Here is a 19,187-nt window from a genome sequence, read left to right as displayed (position 1 = left end):
CAGACAGACAGACAGACAGACATACAGACAGACATAAAAATAGACGGACAGACAGATAGAATGATAGACGGACAGACAGACAGACGGTCGGATAGAGCTAAATAAAAATTTTAAAATTGCGACCTGTAGTTTGATTACAAGGTTTACATGTACGGACAGACGGACGTACGAATATAGCTAAATCTATTCAGAAAATGATTTTAAGCCGACTGATATACACTAAAATGGTGTAGGGTATAATGATGCACTTAGGTATGCTTTCAAAATTATTGAAATAATCAACTTTTCATTACTAACAAGAAAAAGTTTGAAAATCAAAACAATGAAACATAATTTATCTTATTTATCTAAGAAAATAATTTTTATTCTTTGTTTTACAAAATCAGCAAAATATAAGAAGAAAGAAATCATATAATTTATAATAATAAAATATAAACATTTTGCACAAAAACTAAAAAAAACACGAAACACCTCCTCATTTCGATAAATGTTTTGCAACAAAAATGTAAGTGGCCCGGGACAACAATTGTACAATTGCATTACGTGTCATTTGAAAATAAGTAGCAAAAGAAAAAAATAAAGAAAACTGCACAACATATACGAAACAACAGCAACAACAATTATATTTGAGGCAAAAGGAAAAAAGTTTTCAAATAATTGCATGATAAAACGTTTAACCTTTAAAACAGCTGTTCTGTAAGCTTTTTTTTATATTTCAACTACGTAGTAGTGAAGGTAACGTAGTCAGTCATACCTACTATATGATATGAAACGAACATGCTCGTGCTGCAGGTGTAATTTCACTTGAATTTAACTTAGCGTGAAGAAAGAAAAAAAGTAAAACCGAACAGCAAGAAAAATAAGAAAGCAAAAACAGCAGCAACATAATGGAAGCAACGCCAAAAGTACATCGTCATCGTCAAAGACGTACCGAATCACGTCATAGACGCAACGAACGACAGACAACCAACACAAGTAGCACTTCAGATAGTAAATCACCAGCACGTACCACAACAAACACTGACAACATATTACATGCCGAAGAGGGAACATGTTCGGGCAATGTTGTGGCTTCAGATGCTTTAATAGCAGCCGTCGCAACACGTTTGCTGCAAGAGCACGAACGTCAGACATCAAATGAAGATACAACCGAAACACTGGGCGGTCCAAGTTCGAGTCAAACATCGCAGTCCCAGCAAACGGTGGTACTGGTTAACGGTCATGCTCCCCAAGAGAATACTGGTGTAGAAAGTCATACGCATCATAGTCATACACATAATAGCGAAACCAATGAAAACAACGATCTAACAAAACCCTCAGAAGCGGATGCTAGTGAATTGGCCGCTACCGGTCCACCTGATGGTCCCAGCAGTAGTCGCAACTCATCGGGTGATGCTATGAGTTTACGTGAAACTTTACAACAATTACCTCCCACCATAACAACGCATAGACATAGGCGCACCCTATCGCCCCACTCTCCCTCAAGACGCGTTCACGAAACTGCAGCAGATGCTTCATTTGCCCGCGGTATATTAGGTTTCATGGATCGTGAGCTAAAACAATCCTCACCCACACCTTCGGCCCTAAGTGCCGGCAGTGGTGGTGGTGTGGGGCGTAAACATCAATCGCTCTCAGATCCTACAGCTAGTCCGGCCCAAAGATCAATACGTTCTCGCAGTTCATTGGAAAAGAGTCCAAGACGTAAGCGTAGTAAATCGGAGTCTAGACGTAGGCGTGAACGTAAGCTAATAGCGGCTGGTGAAATGGAAGTAAGGCAGGCGAATGAAACGCTTATGCGTTATCTGAAACAGTGTTCGGAAATGAATGATGCTTCGCTGTCGGGTGAGCTGGAAATCGATCAGAGTCTAGAGGAGAGAAGAGTACATCGAAAGACAAAATCGCAGCGCGATAAAAGGGGACATATAATAAGTGAGTATTTGCAGATTTTAGTTTGTAAGCTATAGAATTAAGTTTAAGATAATATTAATGAGACTTTGTGACCAATCCTATTCCTATTGAAGTCAACATATATCACTTCTAATATTTTAGAATATATTCATATCTAATTGACTCTACTCTACCCCCCTCCCGGGAGGATGTTTCCATTATGAAATGTCCATCATGGTGTATTGCAATCCCGGGTTAAAGAGGTGCTACCAATACCTCTAGTCTGCCCGGACTATAAACTGGTGATGCCAAATGTATCCTTGGCTTCGCCTCGGAATGATTTGATATGAGGTCTAACCAAAGGGTAGCCGGTTGTCCACAACACCTAGACCTGACCGGTCAATTGGTTGAAGTTCCTTCGGGTGTAATACCCAAAATCGCGGGAAGAGAATGTTGGTTTAAGGACTGATATATCCCATACTTAATAGGTTGGATAATTCTCTCTTCGAACAGGTCTGTCTACAAAGCAGCATATGCTGGATTCCTAAATCCGATCGGTATTTCTTACCGGGACGCCGGTATGTGCAGGGGAATTGTCAGGTTAGTATTCATCAGATCTTTATTCTTATTCATGGGAAATTGGTGAAACATCAGGAAAGTCTCCATATATAAGAGATTAGTACTTGGGTACTGCTGTCATCTCAATAGGATATATTAATACATGCTACGCGACTATTTGTCGAGACAATTATTGGACTTTGGAAATTCCTATTTCCTTTGTTACATTGATTATCTCATTGATTATCTCAGTAGTGTTGTTGCGCGGGCTTAAAGATGTTAAGAAATGCACTGGAATGGGTCATTAGATAAAGGGGATTGCATTTTGAACAGCGCAATCTTTCATGACATCATAAGGGTGATCACCTTCCGGTTTGCCGGAAGATTGTTTTCATCTGATGTTGGGACTTGTCACCCCCTTCTATTGACTTCAGATCAGTGATTGCTTTTTCCTTGTCGGGGTTCCGCAACGGGGCTACTATGGCAGGAGATTAGATAGATCGAGTTGTTCAACAAAGTGCTTGTATATGAACCGGATCAGCCAGATTCCAATCCATTCGACTCTATTACGTTAATTTCTAATTCAATTACCTACGCTTAAGTTCTTTCTAATGTAATCGACACTTTATATGTCGATGTTAATTGCAATCCGATAGAATTTATTTAAGTCAGTTCTAAACCAATCCACTCTATTGGAGTCAAATCTAGTTCTATTGATTTTGTCAGACTAGAGTCTGATTTATGTTCCTATTAAAATTGTAATTCCATCGACTTTATCTCAGTTGATTTCGATCTTATTGACTGCAGTTCAATTTATTCTATTTAAGTCGATTAGTTATGGGATCAATATAATTCATTGTATTAAAGCCCTATATGACATCTATATTTACCACTAAGCGCGACATTTATAAGAGAAAATGTGAGATAGATAGATAGATAGATAGATAGATAGATAGATAGATAGATAGATAGATAGATAGATAGATAGATAGATAGATAGATAGATAGATAGATAGATAGATAGATAGATAGATAGATAGATAGATAGATAGATAGATTAGTTAGTTAGTTGCTTAGTTAGTTAGTTATTTAGTTAGGCAGTAAGGAGAAAGACATCTAGGTTTTTCCTTTATCTCAACTAAAACATTAACCACTTCCCAACCGGATGCCATTTCTTCTTGCATAAAAAAAACTATTTATAATAATCACTATTTACACTCAACACCATTACAACTACATTAACTAACACTATAACAAGCAATTGAAAATTGGTTGATTTATAGCGTTAATTAAATCAATTTAAAAACTTTTCTCGGAAAATTTCATATTTCCTTAGGCTTTTACTTAGTTGTTTTGTGGCCATCAATCATGACATTAGCACTTTTGCTCACTGGACGTGTTATTACTTGAAAATAATGCCCTTTAAATAAAATTATTATAAGAACATTATTATAAAGAACACATACAAAAAAAATATACATTTGGCCTAATTTAAAATAACAACTACTCAGCATGAGACGTTAAAGGTCAAGTGTGATGTTAAAATAAAAAAAAAATGAAAAAAAATTCACATTGGAACTGCTGTTGCAGCTGTAACAAAAAATTGAAAATTTGCAAAAACTAAAGAAAAAAAAAACAACATGAAAACTGCAGTAGTTGTTTGTTTGATGATGGTGTAATTTTCAATCTAACTAAGTTATATATTATAAAACAAAATATGTATATTATGTCTGCGAACTAATACATAGTCACACACACATACACATTTAAAAACCTACATAAGTATATGCAAACACTTCTAAATGCATGTAGGTATTATGAGTGTATATGTTAATGGTACTTGTGTATGCTTGTGTTGATCCTTTTTTATTACGAGTGTGTTTGTAAGTGGTTTAATATTCGTCCTGTATACACAAACATACCATCATCAAGAAATGTTCTTGTTCTTGTTGGATTCTTGAAAAACAAAAATTCCTAGTCTAAAGGTTAAATATTTAGCATACGCTATTTTTTCTCCTCTTCTTTAGTTTTGGCTTTATTCATTATTGTGGACTCACAGCATCGTCACGTTCCGAGGTTTTATTAGGCAATAATAGTCAATGTATTTGGCAAGTGGAATTTTTATGATAATTACATATATATGTATGTGTTTTAACAATAATGAATGACATTACTATATGGGACATCAGAGATGTGAGGAAGTTGTATGAAATACTGTTCTAGCAGGTGCTGAGATATTAAAAACAAGGGTTCTACTTCTGTAATTTCTATCTCGAAACTGTATCAACTTCATTCTAAATGATTATAACCAGCTTGACACTAGTATATCCCTATGATAGTATATTCCAATTCCATAGATTATATTAAGTATAATGAATTTCAATTCAATATTATATATTTAAGTTGATTCCAATTGAAATGACTCAATTTAAATTGATTCTAATCCATCAGACCCTATTCTAGTAGTTTCAAATCCAATGGACTGCATTCAAGGCCATTATAATTCAATCGACTCTATTCAAACTTATGTGAAACCAAATGACTTAATTCAAGTCGGTTCTAATCCACACGACTCCATTTTAGCAGAGTGCAATCTTATCGATTCTGTTTAAATTGATTTCTATCCAATAGACCCTATACTAATGGTGTCCCATCCAATCGACTGCATTTAAGGTCATTACAATTCAATCGACTCTTTTCAAGGTAATTCTAATACAAATGACTTGATACAAATTGTTTCTAATCCACCCGACTCTATTCTAGCAGAGCACAATCTAATCGATTCTATTCAAGTTGATTTCTATACCCTACTTTAATGGTGTCCCATCCAAGAGACTGCATTTAAGACCATTACAATTCAATCGATGCTTTTCAAACTGATTCTAATACAAATTACTTGGTTCAAGTCGTTTTTAATCCATTCGAAACTATTCTATCAGAGTACAATCCAATCGACTCGATTTATTCGATTTCATTGATTTCGGTTCTAATCCAACCCACTGAATTTTAGTAAAATTAAATCCTATTGTCAAGGCTTTCAAAGCGATTATAATTCAAACTACTCTATTTAAACGTATACTAATCCAAATGACTTGAGTCTATTCTAATCGAGTCTATTCAAGTTGATTTCTATCCAATTGAAACTTTTATAATCGTGTCCAATCCTATTGTCTGCTTTCAGGGTGATTACAATTCAATTCATTTCTAGTCCATTCGATACTATTCTAGCAGAATACAATCTAATCGACTAAATTCAAGTAAATTCATATCTAATCGACTCCAATGATTTCGGTTCTAATCCAACCGACTGTATTTTTAGTGAATTCAATGGACTTGAATTGAAGGCGATTACAATTCAATCAACTCTACAAAGTAATACTAATCCAAATGACTTGATTCTAGTCGGTTCTAATACACATGACTCTATTCCAGCAGAGTGCAATCTAATCGATTCTATTCTAGTTGATTTCTATCCAATAGATCCTTTTGTAATGGTGTCCAATCCTATCTACTGCTTTCAGGGCGATTACAATTCAATATACTCTATTCAAGCCGATTCTAATCTAAATGATTAGATTCAAGTCATTCCTAATCCACTTGACTCTATTCTAGCAGAGTACAATCTAATCGACTTATTTCAAGCAGATCCGTGTCTAATCGACTCCATTGATTTCGGTTCTAATCCAATCGACTGTATTTTAGTGAACTCAGTGGACTAGCATTAAAGACGAAATCAATTCTATCAACTTTATTCCAGTTGATTCTAATATAAATTACTTGATTCAAGTCGTTTCTAATACACTCGACTCTATTCCAGCAATTCAAGTTGATTCTAATCCAATTCACTGCATTTAGGGCGATTATAATTCAATCGACTCTATTCAAACTTATGCGAACCCAAATGATATAATTCATGTCGGTTCTAATCCACACGACTCTATTTTAGCTCTATTCTAACGGCTTCTAATCCAATAGACTGCTTTCAAGTCGATTATAATTCAAACGACTCTATTCAAATGTATTCTACTCTAAATGACTTGATTCAAGTCGTTTCTAATATACTCGACTCTAGTCCAGCAGAGTGTCATCTAATCGATTCTGTTCAAGTTGATTTCTATTCAATAGATCCTATTCTAATGGTGTCCAATCTAATCTACTTTTTTCTAGTCCAACTAACTCTATTAAAGTTAGTTCCGATTTAATTCACTCCACTCAGACAATTCGAATCCAAACGTTTTCATTGAATTGAATTTCAACACAATCGATGGCATTCAATTCGATTCTCGTCCAATTGAAGGTCACCAATTCCAATTGTTTCTATTTAAGTCGCTTTCAAAACTGTTCTTTATAATTCCAATCTAAGCGACTCAATTCATGTTAAAGGTTATACAAGTGATCCTATTAAAATCGATTATAATTCAACTGAAAGATCCAGAACGAGCTTTCATCAAACAACATTGCTTTAGGATTAATACTGAATTGATCAACAAAAAAGATCGGATCAGAGATTTTATTTTCATAATTGAAAAGTCAGCTTTGAAGATCAAACCTTACTCTTCTCACATATGACCAAAACCAGTAAGAACTTAAGCTCCTTAGAGCCTTGGTATATGAAAATTCCGTTTGTAGGTTCGATTTCCATTGGACACACTGGTAAAGAAGCTCACAACAGTCCTTCTGGAGGTCTGTTTGTGGTTTGACAATTTTGTCTCCTTTGTCTTTGTCTTCGGAAATTTAAAATGATTTGGAAACGGTGAAGTGATTGAAGTGTGAATGATGGTTTTGAAAAACAGGGAATATGTATTTGAAGAGTATGAAGTTAAAGACTTGCGAATGAGGAAACTACCAGGTTTTGGAATTCTTTAAATTATTTTCTACAAGAACTTTACAACAACTCTCGAGAATGTAAAGAAGGAGTGATCGTTGAAGCTTGATATTGTGGTAACCCTTTTAGCGATTGAAGTTTTATGAAGAAACCCAAAATACAAATAGTTTGGCATGATCTTGACAGCTAAATTTGGTCTTATTCAAACATAAACATTGCCAGGATAGGGTCACAATTCAGTTCTGAAATTACGTCTTAAAATAGAGACAAATCGGTAGAGCAAAACGTCCGTTCGGTGTTGAAGGCCTTCTATTAGAACCTGATCCTCCAAACCACCTACCACTTACAAAATATGAAAAAATAAAGAGAAGTTTAAACAAATCATAACAATTTATAAAGTTTATGGAAAAACGTCCCATAAATCAACTAAAATTTTCAAATTCCCTACAAAAAAACATTCAAAAGTCATAATAAATTAAAAGCTTAAGAAAATAAATCTAAAACAGGTAAAGGCCTCACTCATACTTTAACAACATTTAATGTTATAAAAATAAAACCCAATACCTATTAAAGTAATTTTCAACCAATAACAACAACAACAACAACCTAAATAACAAAGAATTATTAATTTATTTTTCTTTAAATGAATGTGCGAAAATGAAGCAAAATTAACGTTAATGACCATAAATGTTGAAGAAAAACAAAACCAAATAGCAATCAACTTCAAGAACAACAACAACAACAACGACGTAACAACTAAATTGTTTGTTGAAATACACATTAACTGAAAATATTTCAAGAAATACGGACAAGTCTTATTGTTATTTACCTTCTTTATTTTATAAGAAATCTACACACGCAGACATTTCAACAAAACTTTCGGGAATGAGGTTCTATTTTTGGAAACGCACACCATAATGCTTATCATACTACTTTTCAGGAAAAAAAAAACGACTGTGCTACTTCAGCAAAATAAATAAAATCGTACAATGAAAATGAGAAACGAAAGCTTTTCTTATATCCTGATGGATTTTTAGCAAAAACATTAGGATGAATACACAGATATTTTGGCAAACATTAATATATGTATGTGTAGCTATAGCTGTGTATGTGGTATGGGTTGTAGGGTGTAAACAAATCTGCTATACTTAGGTTATTTTTAGAACACACAAATGTTAGTTGGGAAAATTTTCAGAATTTTACTGGAACATTTTATTTTATAGGGTTTTAGATTGTGTTTTGTTGTTGGAAATGAAGCCAATTTAGATTTGTTTAGATTTTAATTAATATTTTAGTGAATTGTTTGTTTATTAATGTTGGTCCGTTTTGTTTCTGATTTATTGACTTTATTTTAATAATGTTTAACAAAGACTCTTTATTGTATTTAAGTTGGATCTAGATCTATTAAAAGGTTATGATTTAGTCGTAGAACAAGGTTATTCTAATGAAAACCTACATAGAGGGAAGGCAATGGATCAATGTAGGAAGAGATCTAGTGACTAATGTAGCCCCAAAGGCATCAGCCTGCACTTCAAACAAAATTGGATTTGATCGGTTAATGACACATCCGACTGTTACTTGGTACTACAATGTGATTTGAACGATCTGCATAAACGAACGATTTTGTATAAATGTGCTCGTAATCCTGTGTGTTCTCTCAGACTACGTACTATCATACTAACTTCAGACCTGCTTTTTTTGTGGAGATTTGTCATCTCGTCGAAGTTAGATCCAAGTATCTTGGAAGTGATGTTATTCCGGAAATAACATTCCTGACTAATACTAATTGGAAGATTTTTAGGAATTACGTTCAGGAAACAGAGTTTCTTAACACTGAAGAAAAATTTTTTTTCGGATTTGATGTAGTATTCACCCTCCTATGAACCTAACCTGGCCTAAATAACTAACCAACTAACTAACTAACTAACTAACTAACTAACTAACTAACTAACTAACTAACTAACTAACTAACTAACTAACTAACTAACTAACTAACTAACTAACTAACTAACTAACTAACTAACTAACTAACTAATTAATTAATTAACTAACTAACTAACTAACTAACTAACTAGCTAACTAGCAAATCTATAACGGAATGCGTAAATTTGAATTAAAAGTATGTTTTAAAAAACAGTTTTTATTTATTTTGTATCTCTGCAAAGAAATATTAACCGTTGTACTGTAATACCACCGTCAAACTGTATTACCACCCTCATACAAATATCAGCTGTATTGTTCTTGTTCTTGTTATACCCACAAAGCATGAAAAAATGTGGCTTTTTTGATGGAATTTTCAGAGGTTGTCTCGGATTTTTGCTCATATCTCCGTTATTTATAGACCGATTTTGCTGATTTTAAATAGCGATCTTCACGAAAGCATGTCTAACTGAATTATTCGGATTCGGATCTCGCCGATATCTGGCGACCTCTAAAAACTGATTTCAACAGACAGACAGACAGACGGACATGGCTTATTCGACTCTGCTATCTATAAGGATCCAGAATATATATATATACTTTATAGGGTCGGAAAATTATATTATAGAAATTACAAACGGAATGACAAATTTATATATACCCTTCTCACGAAGGTGAAGGGTATAAAAATGTGGCGCCCAATATATTTACCGACAGCCAGATCACTCGGGCGTAGTCGGTAACGAAAGGGCGAATGTAATATAGGCAAAACTATTCGACGCAACAAAAGCTGAACTGAAAATATGGGTGATAGAATCCTAAAAGGCCTCTTGGAACAATGAAACAATGGATAAAACCACGAAAATAATATGGGGTGACCCTGACGAAAAATCTCCTCAAAATGAGCAGGTCTGAAAGGTTAGTATGTGTGGTACATATTCAGAGTGGACACGCAAGATTATGAGCACATCTATGCAAAGTTGGATCTGCGGATTCAGACGTATGTAGAGCATGTGTGGAGGATAGTGAAATTCTGTAGCTCTTTCTTTGCCACTCATTGGCATTCGTCAAAGTTAGATCCAAGTATCTTGAAAGTGATGTTATTCCGGAAATAACATTTCTGACAAATACTGATTGGTCGATTTTTCGGAATTGCGTTCAGGAAACTGAGTTCATCAATTTTTTTATCAATCGTGTGAAGAAACCAATAACAATATCTTTTATCTCTTAGTTCCAACAACGTTACCTTGGGTTCCGAATGAGAACAGAATAGAAGAGGTAAATAGTGACACGCTTAGAGGTAGATAATGACATCTATAGGACTTCAAAACAATAAATTATATTGAATTTATAACAAATTGACTTAAAATGGAATAAACGTTCTACAATATGTCATTACTTAAAAAATTACTAAAACAAATTCATTAGTTATTTAGTTAGTTATATGTAATTTTTGTAAATCCTTTTTATTAAAAACACATTTACAAAATTGCATTTCATTTAACTTTTGTTTTTGTTTTTCAACAATAAAAAAAAAACTATTTCAAAGATACTACACAAATCTAAAAAGTACACAAAAAGTGTATTATTTTTTATGTCATTGACAAAATAGGGGAAAAGTATCTTTCTGTTTTAACATGATTGTTTTTAAGTCAACTCCCCTAGCAAACCTCTACTATCCATAAACTACCGAATATAGAACAATTTATATTTAAGCTCTCTTTTATAACAAACTTAAACAAGCAACAATACATACATATAACAACAACTTGTTTTTTTGTATATTAAGTTAACAAAAATATACATATTGTTGTTTAAGTTATATTAAATATTTTGTTTAAATTTTATACTATTTTTCCTATAATTTTCTTTTTAGGTAAATTCTATACAGCCAGTGGTTTAACATCGATATTAAAAGAGCTTTCAGATGACATTGTACCCGCAGAAGGAGAAGAAATTTACAATCCATTCACACCGGTCGTCTCACCCACAGATGATACGCCCGCGCACATTGACAAAATGTTTATGCAGACGTCATCAGGATATCGACCAGTTGAGCACTATAGTTATTATGGCAAACATTCGTTTATGCGTTCGGGTGGCATGAGTGGACGAATTGGTGGTCATACAGCTAACAATGGTGATACAAATAATGGTTGTGCCGGAGGTGGTAATGGTGGTGCTAGTGGTCTTCGTAGTAGTAGTGGTGCTGGCAGTGGTAATTTACGTGATGGTGTTAGTGGTGGTGCCGGCTTTGGTATGCGCACGAGTGGTAGTTATGGTGATACTCGTTGTCTACTAGATGGTGAATATTATAGGTAAGTGTGGTGAAAAAACTTTAATAAATTTTCTTCTTAACAATTTTGGTAGATTTTGAAAGTAAATACAACTAATTTTCAAAAACTACACTCCACAGTTTTTGAAAATTAGTTGTATGTTTCTTCAAAAGATATAAATGAACTAGAACATCACTACAACATAACTATAACATGACTTTAACAGAACTAAAACAAAACTAGAACAGAACTAGAACTAAAACAGAACTACAACTAAAACAGAACTAGAAAAGAACTAGAAAAGAACCAGAACAGAACTAGAACAGAACTAGAACAGAACTAGAACAGAACTAGAACAGAACTAGAACAGAACTAGAACAGAACTAGAACAGAACTAGAACAGAACTAGTACAGAACTAGAACAGAACTAGAACAGAACTAGAACAGAACTAGAACAGAACTAGTACTGAACTAGAATTTAACTAAAACTCAACTAGAAATTAACTTGAACTGAACTAGATCTAATTTGAATCTAAGTTTGAACAGTACTAATTTACTAACTTCAAAATATTTATCATGAATTATAATTTTTTTACTGCATACTTCTAGAGGGTTTCTTTAGATTTAGTCTTAGTTAGCAGGGTGAAAGCCAAAAAATTTATTTATACAACTTGTATTCACACATACACTTCTAAAGAAAACCATTACGATTTTTACGATCAATCTACACTAACACCTTTATTACGACAAATACACCTACATAATAATTTTAAATTTATTTCTGTTGATTTTATGATTTTGAATTAACAACAAAATCCCATGTCACGCAATATGAATTTATTTAACGACAAAGACAAAATGAAATTCTCATAACTTTCTATTTTAACAATTTTCCTCAGAGGCATACACAATATCGAATAGACTTTGGTGTGGGCTGCTGATATATAGAATAGCAACAAACCATGTGTAGACAAAAAAAAATTCCAAGAATTACCAAACAAAATTTAGGCTTTTGTGTATTTTCTGGGGACTACAAAAATAACAACAGACATACAAAAAGTTATTTTTGGTAACGAACAAAAAAAAAAGAAAATTAAATAAAAAGGCAAACAACCCACACACAGGACGAGAAGGGAATCTAAATTTAAGACATAAAATTAAGACACTATTGAAAGTTATTTTTGGTCTTTTTGCATAAAAATGTATTAATAATCATTATGTAGTTATTTCTTAGTAAAATGTCTTGTAAGTTAAAGTTGTCAGTGAAGTTGGGTTTGAGTGAGTGAGTTTTAAAGATTTTAATATTTTTAACATTTAGTAGTATAGAGATTTAGTTAAAAATTAATTGTTATATTTTTCTTCTTTTTTTTGCTACAAATATCCTGGAAAATACTAAAAACAACATTACTTAATCTTTCATATTTTAATCTTTATTATGTATTAAAAAAAAAAAATTCCCAAACTACAAAGAAACTGTATGCGGCAGAGAAAAATGCTTTGCTTGCAACAGAACCAGCGACAAGAAATTTAAAAGAAAACTATGAAACTGCAGCAGCAGGAGCAACAAAACTACAGAGGAAACAGAAATTAAAACTTGAGAAATACCAGCAGCAACCAACAACAAACAATGTGCAAGAAAAACCACAATCATTATGGGCAACCTACGCTCAAGCTGCTGCATTATCGTATTTAATGGAAAATTTTCAAGTTAGAACATATTCTTAATACGAAAATGAATATAGCAACGTTGCTTGCAATAGAGTTTAACAAGAAAATCTTGGATTTCTAACTATGTATAGGAAAAGACGTTGTTGAATGTCGTGACATTTAAATGGTAACCATACTTAAAGGCCAAACAGCAACCGTAAAGAGACCCAAACCTAGATCATATGACATTGTTCAAGTGCATACATAGTTATGTATTTATAATTTGAATTGCAAATAAAAATTAAAATATTTGAGTTTATGCAACACGGGTTGTGTTTCTACCACACAAGCATTTGCATAGACACGTGACAAAACTGTTCGATAAATAGCTGTATATTGTGTAGATCTAAATCACTGCTCTTCTAGTTCTGTCCCAATTCTGTTCTAGTTCTGTTCTAGTTCTGTTCTACTTCTGTTCTAGTTCTGTTTTAGTTCTGTTCTAGTTCTGTTCTAGTTCTGTTCTAGTTCTGTTCTAGTTCTGTTCTAGTTCTGTTCTAGTTCTGTTCTAGTTCTGTTCTAGTTCTGTTCTAGTTCTGTTCTAGTTCTGTTCTAGTTCTGTTCTAGTTCTGTTCTAGTTCTGTTCTAGTTCTGCTCTAGTTCTGTTCTAGTTCTGTTTTAGTTCTGTTCTAGTTCTATTCTAGTTCTGTTCTAGTTCTGTTTTAGTTCTGTTCTAGTTAGTGCTAGTTCATTTCTAGTTCAGTTCCCGTTCAGTTCTAGTTCGTTTAGTTAGTTATAGGTTTCTCTATATGTTGGATACGATATATCCAAAATCTGATTTGAGTTATAAATTCTGAGTTTTCTGGGTTAAAAATTCGTTGTCTTGAGTTTCCCTTGTTTTATGCTTATTTTGAAATATTTTTTTTCCTCTTCCAGACAAGAAATCACCACCAATATTCAGCTGGCCTGTGTAACTCAACGAATTTGGTTATTAATTTCCAATATATGCCATGGTTTACTAGCTGGTCTAGCATTGGCTCATTTACTATTTGTTTTAAGTACTCATCCCATGGAATGGTCCAAAGCATTAAGTAGTCTTGCTGGCGAGACAACACCACTGGAAACAATACCCACAACAGTCCAATCCACAGTTGCCACAATAAAAGCGGATCTTGAAACGGATGAGGTGTTGACAGCAACGGCGGGGCCCTCAGTGATTCAAACGGAATATGTTTCATTTGCTAACTATTATATAAATACATTCTATTGTCTGGCCATTATATGTATGGTGTCTGTGTTAGATCGGTAAGTGTAATTAAAAATAATTTTTTCCTTTTGAGAAATTTTTATTTATATGCATATGTGAAAACGAAAAAAAACCTTCGTTTTGGCTGCAAATGTCCTTTGTCTATTGTTTGTTTGCAATTTATAATCATGGAATTATGTACTCCTTTGCTTAATACTTTGTAGTTACATATTGGGCATGACCTTAGCGTGCTAAAAAGTATTTATTTATCTTTTAGAGAAAATGGAAAAAGACTGAAACGGAATAGAAAATGTAAACCTTATTCTAGACTTAAGAACACATTGACCTCAAAAAAGTTATTTACGTACCTCATTGCATTGATTCGATACGATTCTTGGCTAACAAGGTTATTCGCTAAGTTGCAACGCTAGAAAATAACAAAAAATAATATTTAATTGGGTTAATGATTGAAATAGGAAACAGTACCTTCTCCTCAAGTGTTATGTAGTCATTTTAATCGAGACAATCAATCAAAATACTAAATGCTATAAAGTATACATATAAAAATGTTTGTCAAATATCTAAGAAACACATGTTAGTTTAATTTACTTTAATTAAGTTGTAAGGTTTAATTGCTAAGTGTACGTAGGTACATATGTATGTATTGACCCTATTAAAGTCCACTGTTAAGGTTACTAATGTTATTTGTATTTAAAATAATTTATTTTTATTTGGTCACTTTGCATGTTAAAATTAAATAATTTAAAACAAATTTACTTGTTCAGTAAAGAGAGGATTTTATAAAAAAGAACGCCTAAAAGTATGCTATAATTTAAAATAATATCAAGCGCCTAAATTTATGTGTGACTTAAAATCGTAAAAATATTTTTTAAATACGTTTTACGTTTATATTAGCAAAGCTTTGTACAGTCCAGTACTAGTCCAAATCTAGTTTAGTTCATGAACTAGAACTGAAGTTAATTTCTAACTTAGTTCCAATTTGCTTCTACCTCAGTTTTGTTCAAGTTCTATTCTAGTTCTGTTCTAGTTCTGTTCTAGTTCTGTTCTAGTTCTGTTCTAGTTCTGTTCTAGTTCTGTTCTAGTTCTGTTCTAGTTCTGTTCTAGTTCTGTTCTAGTTCTGTTCTAGTTCTGTTCTAGTTCTGTTCTAGTTCTGTTCTAGTTCTGTTCTAGTTCTAATCTAGATCTGTTCCAGATCTTTCTGTTCTAGATCTTTTCTAGTTCGAGTATTATTATCGACTAAATAATGTAGCATAATTTTCGGCATTAGAAAATTTTTATTTCATAGCATACTTACCATTTCCTCTTGCGTTAAGGTTAAATTAGCATTATTATTAAAGTATAATTTGTCATCTATATTATCGGAACAGATTGTTAAGATTATTGTCGCTATATAAATCATTGCTATTATTAACCAACGAAATGATATTAACTCAGATGCATTTGAAATATTCCAACGACATATGTCCATTCTGAAAAAATACAAAAAAAAACATAAATAATTGAATTAAATTTATTACTAAGTAAATGTCAATATTCAATTTAAATAAAAATAACAAAAATAAGTAATGCATATTAAAAACGAATTAAAAATAGAACAACAGTGATGTCTATATAAAAGAGATAAAATTCTTGTAATTTCTTTTCCTAACATAGTAAGAAGTTAGAAATATTAGAGATATTTTATTGAATTATTTACAACATGATCTCGTAAAAAAATAGTATCCAAATATTTTTAATGTTTGACCTTTTACGACGTAACAACATAACAATACAAAAATGTCCATAAATATAATTATATCTTTGACATTTAAATACATTTTTGCTCTTTTTTTTTTGGAATTCAAACCTACTCGTTTTTATTTAATTACAATTTGTAAATGACATTTAAATGACTACAGCCCACAAAAACTAATGGAAGAAACAATTAGTGAGATGTTGTGCTGTGGATAAAATTCAATTGAAAATACCAATACAAAACGGAAGTAAATTATATTTGGTCTAAATGACATGAGGTGTGATGGTGCCGTATTTATGTGAAGTATTTATGGCTGAGAAAAAATGTACTTCCTGCATATTAATGGAGTCAAGATCAATGACACTTAATAGTATACTTTTCCTTTTAGAAATAATAATACTGGAACACTAAAAGTTAAAATTAAAGGCATTACTCCAAGACTCCTTTGTAATTTATACAATATGGAATTCCTATAATCACAACTAACATATATATTATAATTTCTATATTAATTCAACCAAGAAAACCACAAATTACTATTCACATTACCCGCCCTAAAATATACTTTTGTTTTATTAAATATATACAGCTAAAAGTATGTAAAAAAACTTAAACCAACCCTTTTCATTTAAAAAAAAAATATTTATTTTTTAATCTCTTAATGTAAACAACATTACATTTGATATTTACATATTTATCCATATAATTTTATTTGTATTCATAAAAAAATTAAAAAAAATTGTTTATTTTACAACCCTATTTTTAACATAAATTTAAATATAATTTATGTAGGTGTTGCCCGCTGTGATGTTATTTAATTTTTACAACTTGTCTAAAAATATTATTAAAAAAAACTTTTTTCTACCTTTTATTTTATTAAGTGCAATTTTCACTGCATACTTGTAGGTTTAAGTCAATTGTTTTTATTTTTAACTTGTACACTTATACATACATGCTTTATAATTTTTTGATAGTTTTTTTAATAAGATGTCAATGTCAATTTATGAGGGTTAAATTTATGTACATTTATATCTAGTAAATAAATGTAGAAAACTAATTTCTATATACATTGTTTGTATAATTGTAATATAACAAACACTCTTTTTATTTATTTTTTGTTCTATGTGTTTGTGTTACTAACCTAGAAGTATACTCTAGCAAAAAATAAAAAAAATGTATTATAATTAATTGCACACACAGTTTGCTTGTTGGTTTATTACACATTTGAATAATGAATGTCAAAATTTAAATGTCACATGACATTAAAGTTACTACAGAATTAATGTAAGTTTTAATTTGTAAATTAAATAAAGTTAAGTAATTAAGTAATTGTGTTTGATAATGATAGGGTAGGACTTGGTTCTATTCTATTCTTGTTATATGCTAGTTCTGTTCTAATTCTGTTCTAATTCTGTTCTAGTTCTGTTCTAATTCTGTTCTAGCTCTGCTCTAGTTCTGTTCAAGTTCTGTTCTGTTCTGTTCTGTTCTGTTCTGTTCTGTTCTAGTTCTGTTCTAGTTCTGTTCTAGTTCTGTTCTAGTTCTGTTCTAGTTCTGTTCTAGTTCTGTTCTAGTTATGTTCTAGTTATGTTCTAGTTCTGTTCTAGTTCTGTTCTAGTTCTGTTTTAGTTCTGTTCTTGTACTGTTTTAGTTCAATTTCTGTTCATGTTCTGTTCTAGTACTGTTCTAGTTCAATTTTTGTTCAAGTTCAGACTACTTAATATAGTTATTTTGAATTTTATTTACTTTCTATCTACTATTGCCACACCAGACAAAAGGGTTAATGTTATCTAATTTTCATTTGCTTAGATTAACACATTTTAATGTAAGGATACGTATGTGTATGTATGTATATGCATCTGTTAGTAAGTTCATATAAATATAAACTTTACAACAATCTGCAACTGATACTTCTGTTAAAGACATTGGTTTTTATGAATGATTTTATTTCTTGTTTTGCATTTTACTAAAAATGTCGCACTGAATATTAAAAAATATATAAAAATATTAACAAAAACAAAACCCTCAAAGAGAATATAAAAATATATTTACAAAAACTGTTTATTCTAACCAGGGAAACCAAAATATGCAAAAACATGTTTTTTGTGGTGCGTCGTATAGACTCATGGATCAGATATTTACACGTTTCAGAACAATTTAAGAATTATTTTTATTCATAAAAATGAAGAAAAAAAACATATTTAGATGAATCAATTCAAAATCTTGGTTTCCCTGATTTTAACTAAAGAGGAGACAAGTGGATACTATGATGATGTTGGTGGTAGTAATGCCATTATAATGTATAGTCATGGATGGAAGAAACTGAAACAAAACAAAACACTTTTTAAATGTCAAATGTTATTAAAGGAAAAAACAACAGAATTTTAAAGAGTTTTTACTCATTTTTCATCTTGGAGAAAAACAGTCTAGGATGATGGCAAGAGACTGCAGATGTTGATGATGGCTGTTACAGGTTGAAAATTCTTAAACTGGGCGTAATATTGCCAAGTAAAAGGTTACATTTCTTAGTGAGAGTGTTTGAATTTATGAGCTTTTCTAAAAAAAAAACCTACACAAAAAATTAAAACATATTTATAGGAATTTAAGAAATACTGAGAAAAAGAAACGATTTTATAAGATTAAAATAAACCTACACAATGAAATTAGAACGTAATATGTAAATGGGAATTTTTATTAACACATATAAAATTTACCTGTTAAACATATTTTTGGAATATATTATTACAAATTGATGTATACATACATTTGTATGTATATTTATGCATGTATGTTGTTTTATTTACTTATATAAATACATACTTAAAAAATGTACAATGTTACTGACATTTTTAAAGGATATTTTCTATGTATTTATTTTAAATTCTGTTGTAATCTCAATAATCTTAATGAAGGCTTTTATAAACAAAATCATGAATTTGCTGGTAAAATAAATTACTGTACAGAATTAGGACAGAACTAGAACAGAACTAGAACAGAACTAGAATAAAACTAGAACAGAACTAGAACAGAACTAGAACAGAACTAGAACAGAACTAGAACAGAACTAGAACAGAACTA

The 19,187-nt window shown here is 31.6% G+C and overlaps 1 protein-coding gene across 1 annotated transcript in view; it reads left to right on the top strand.

Annotated features, from left to right (window-relative positions):
* The window catches only part of LOC111684015, a 56,584-nt gene that overhangs the window by 3,716 nt on the left and 33,681 nt on the right, over positions 1–19,187 (top strand). Inside the window, exons 2-4 of the mRNA XM_046951556.1 lie at positions 387–1,929; positions 11,067–11,508; positions 14,047–14,415. Of these exons, the coding sequence (XP_046807512.1) occupies positions 888–1,929; positions 11,067–11,508; positions 14,047–14,415 (1,853 nt within the window). The 5' untranslated portion in view covers positions 387–887. The remainder of the gene's footprint in view (positions 1–386; positions 1,930–11,066; positions 11,509–14,046; positions 14,416–19,187) is intronic.

The sequence above is a fragment of the Lucilia cuprina genome, chromosome 5, assembly GCF_022045245.1.
Source record: "Lucilia cuprina isolate Lc7/37 chromosome 5, ASM2204524v1, whole genome shotgun sequence".
NCBI lineage: Eukaryota > Metazoa > Arthropoda > Insecta > Diptera > Calliphoridae > Lucilia > Lucilia cuprina.
The sequence above is the reverse complement of the archived record's forward strand: the minus strand, read 5'-3'. Positions and strand labels throughout refer to the sequence as shown.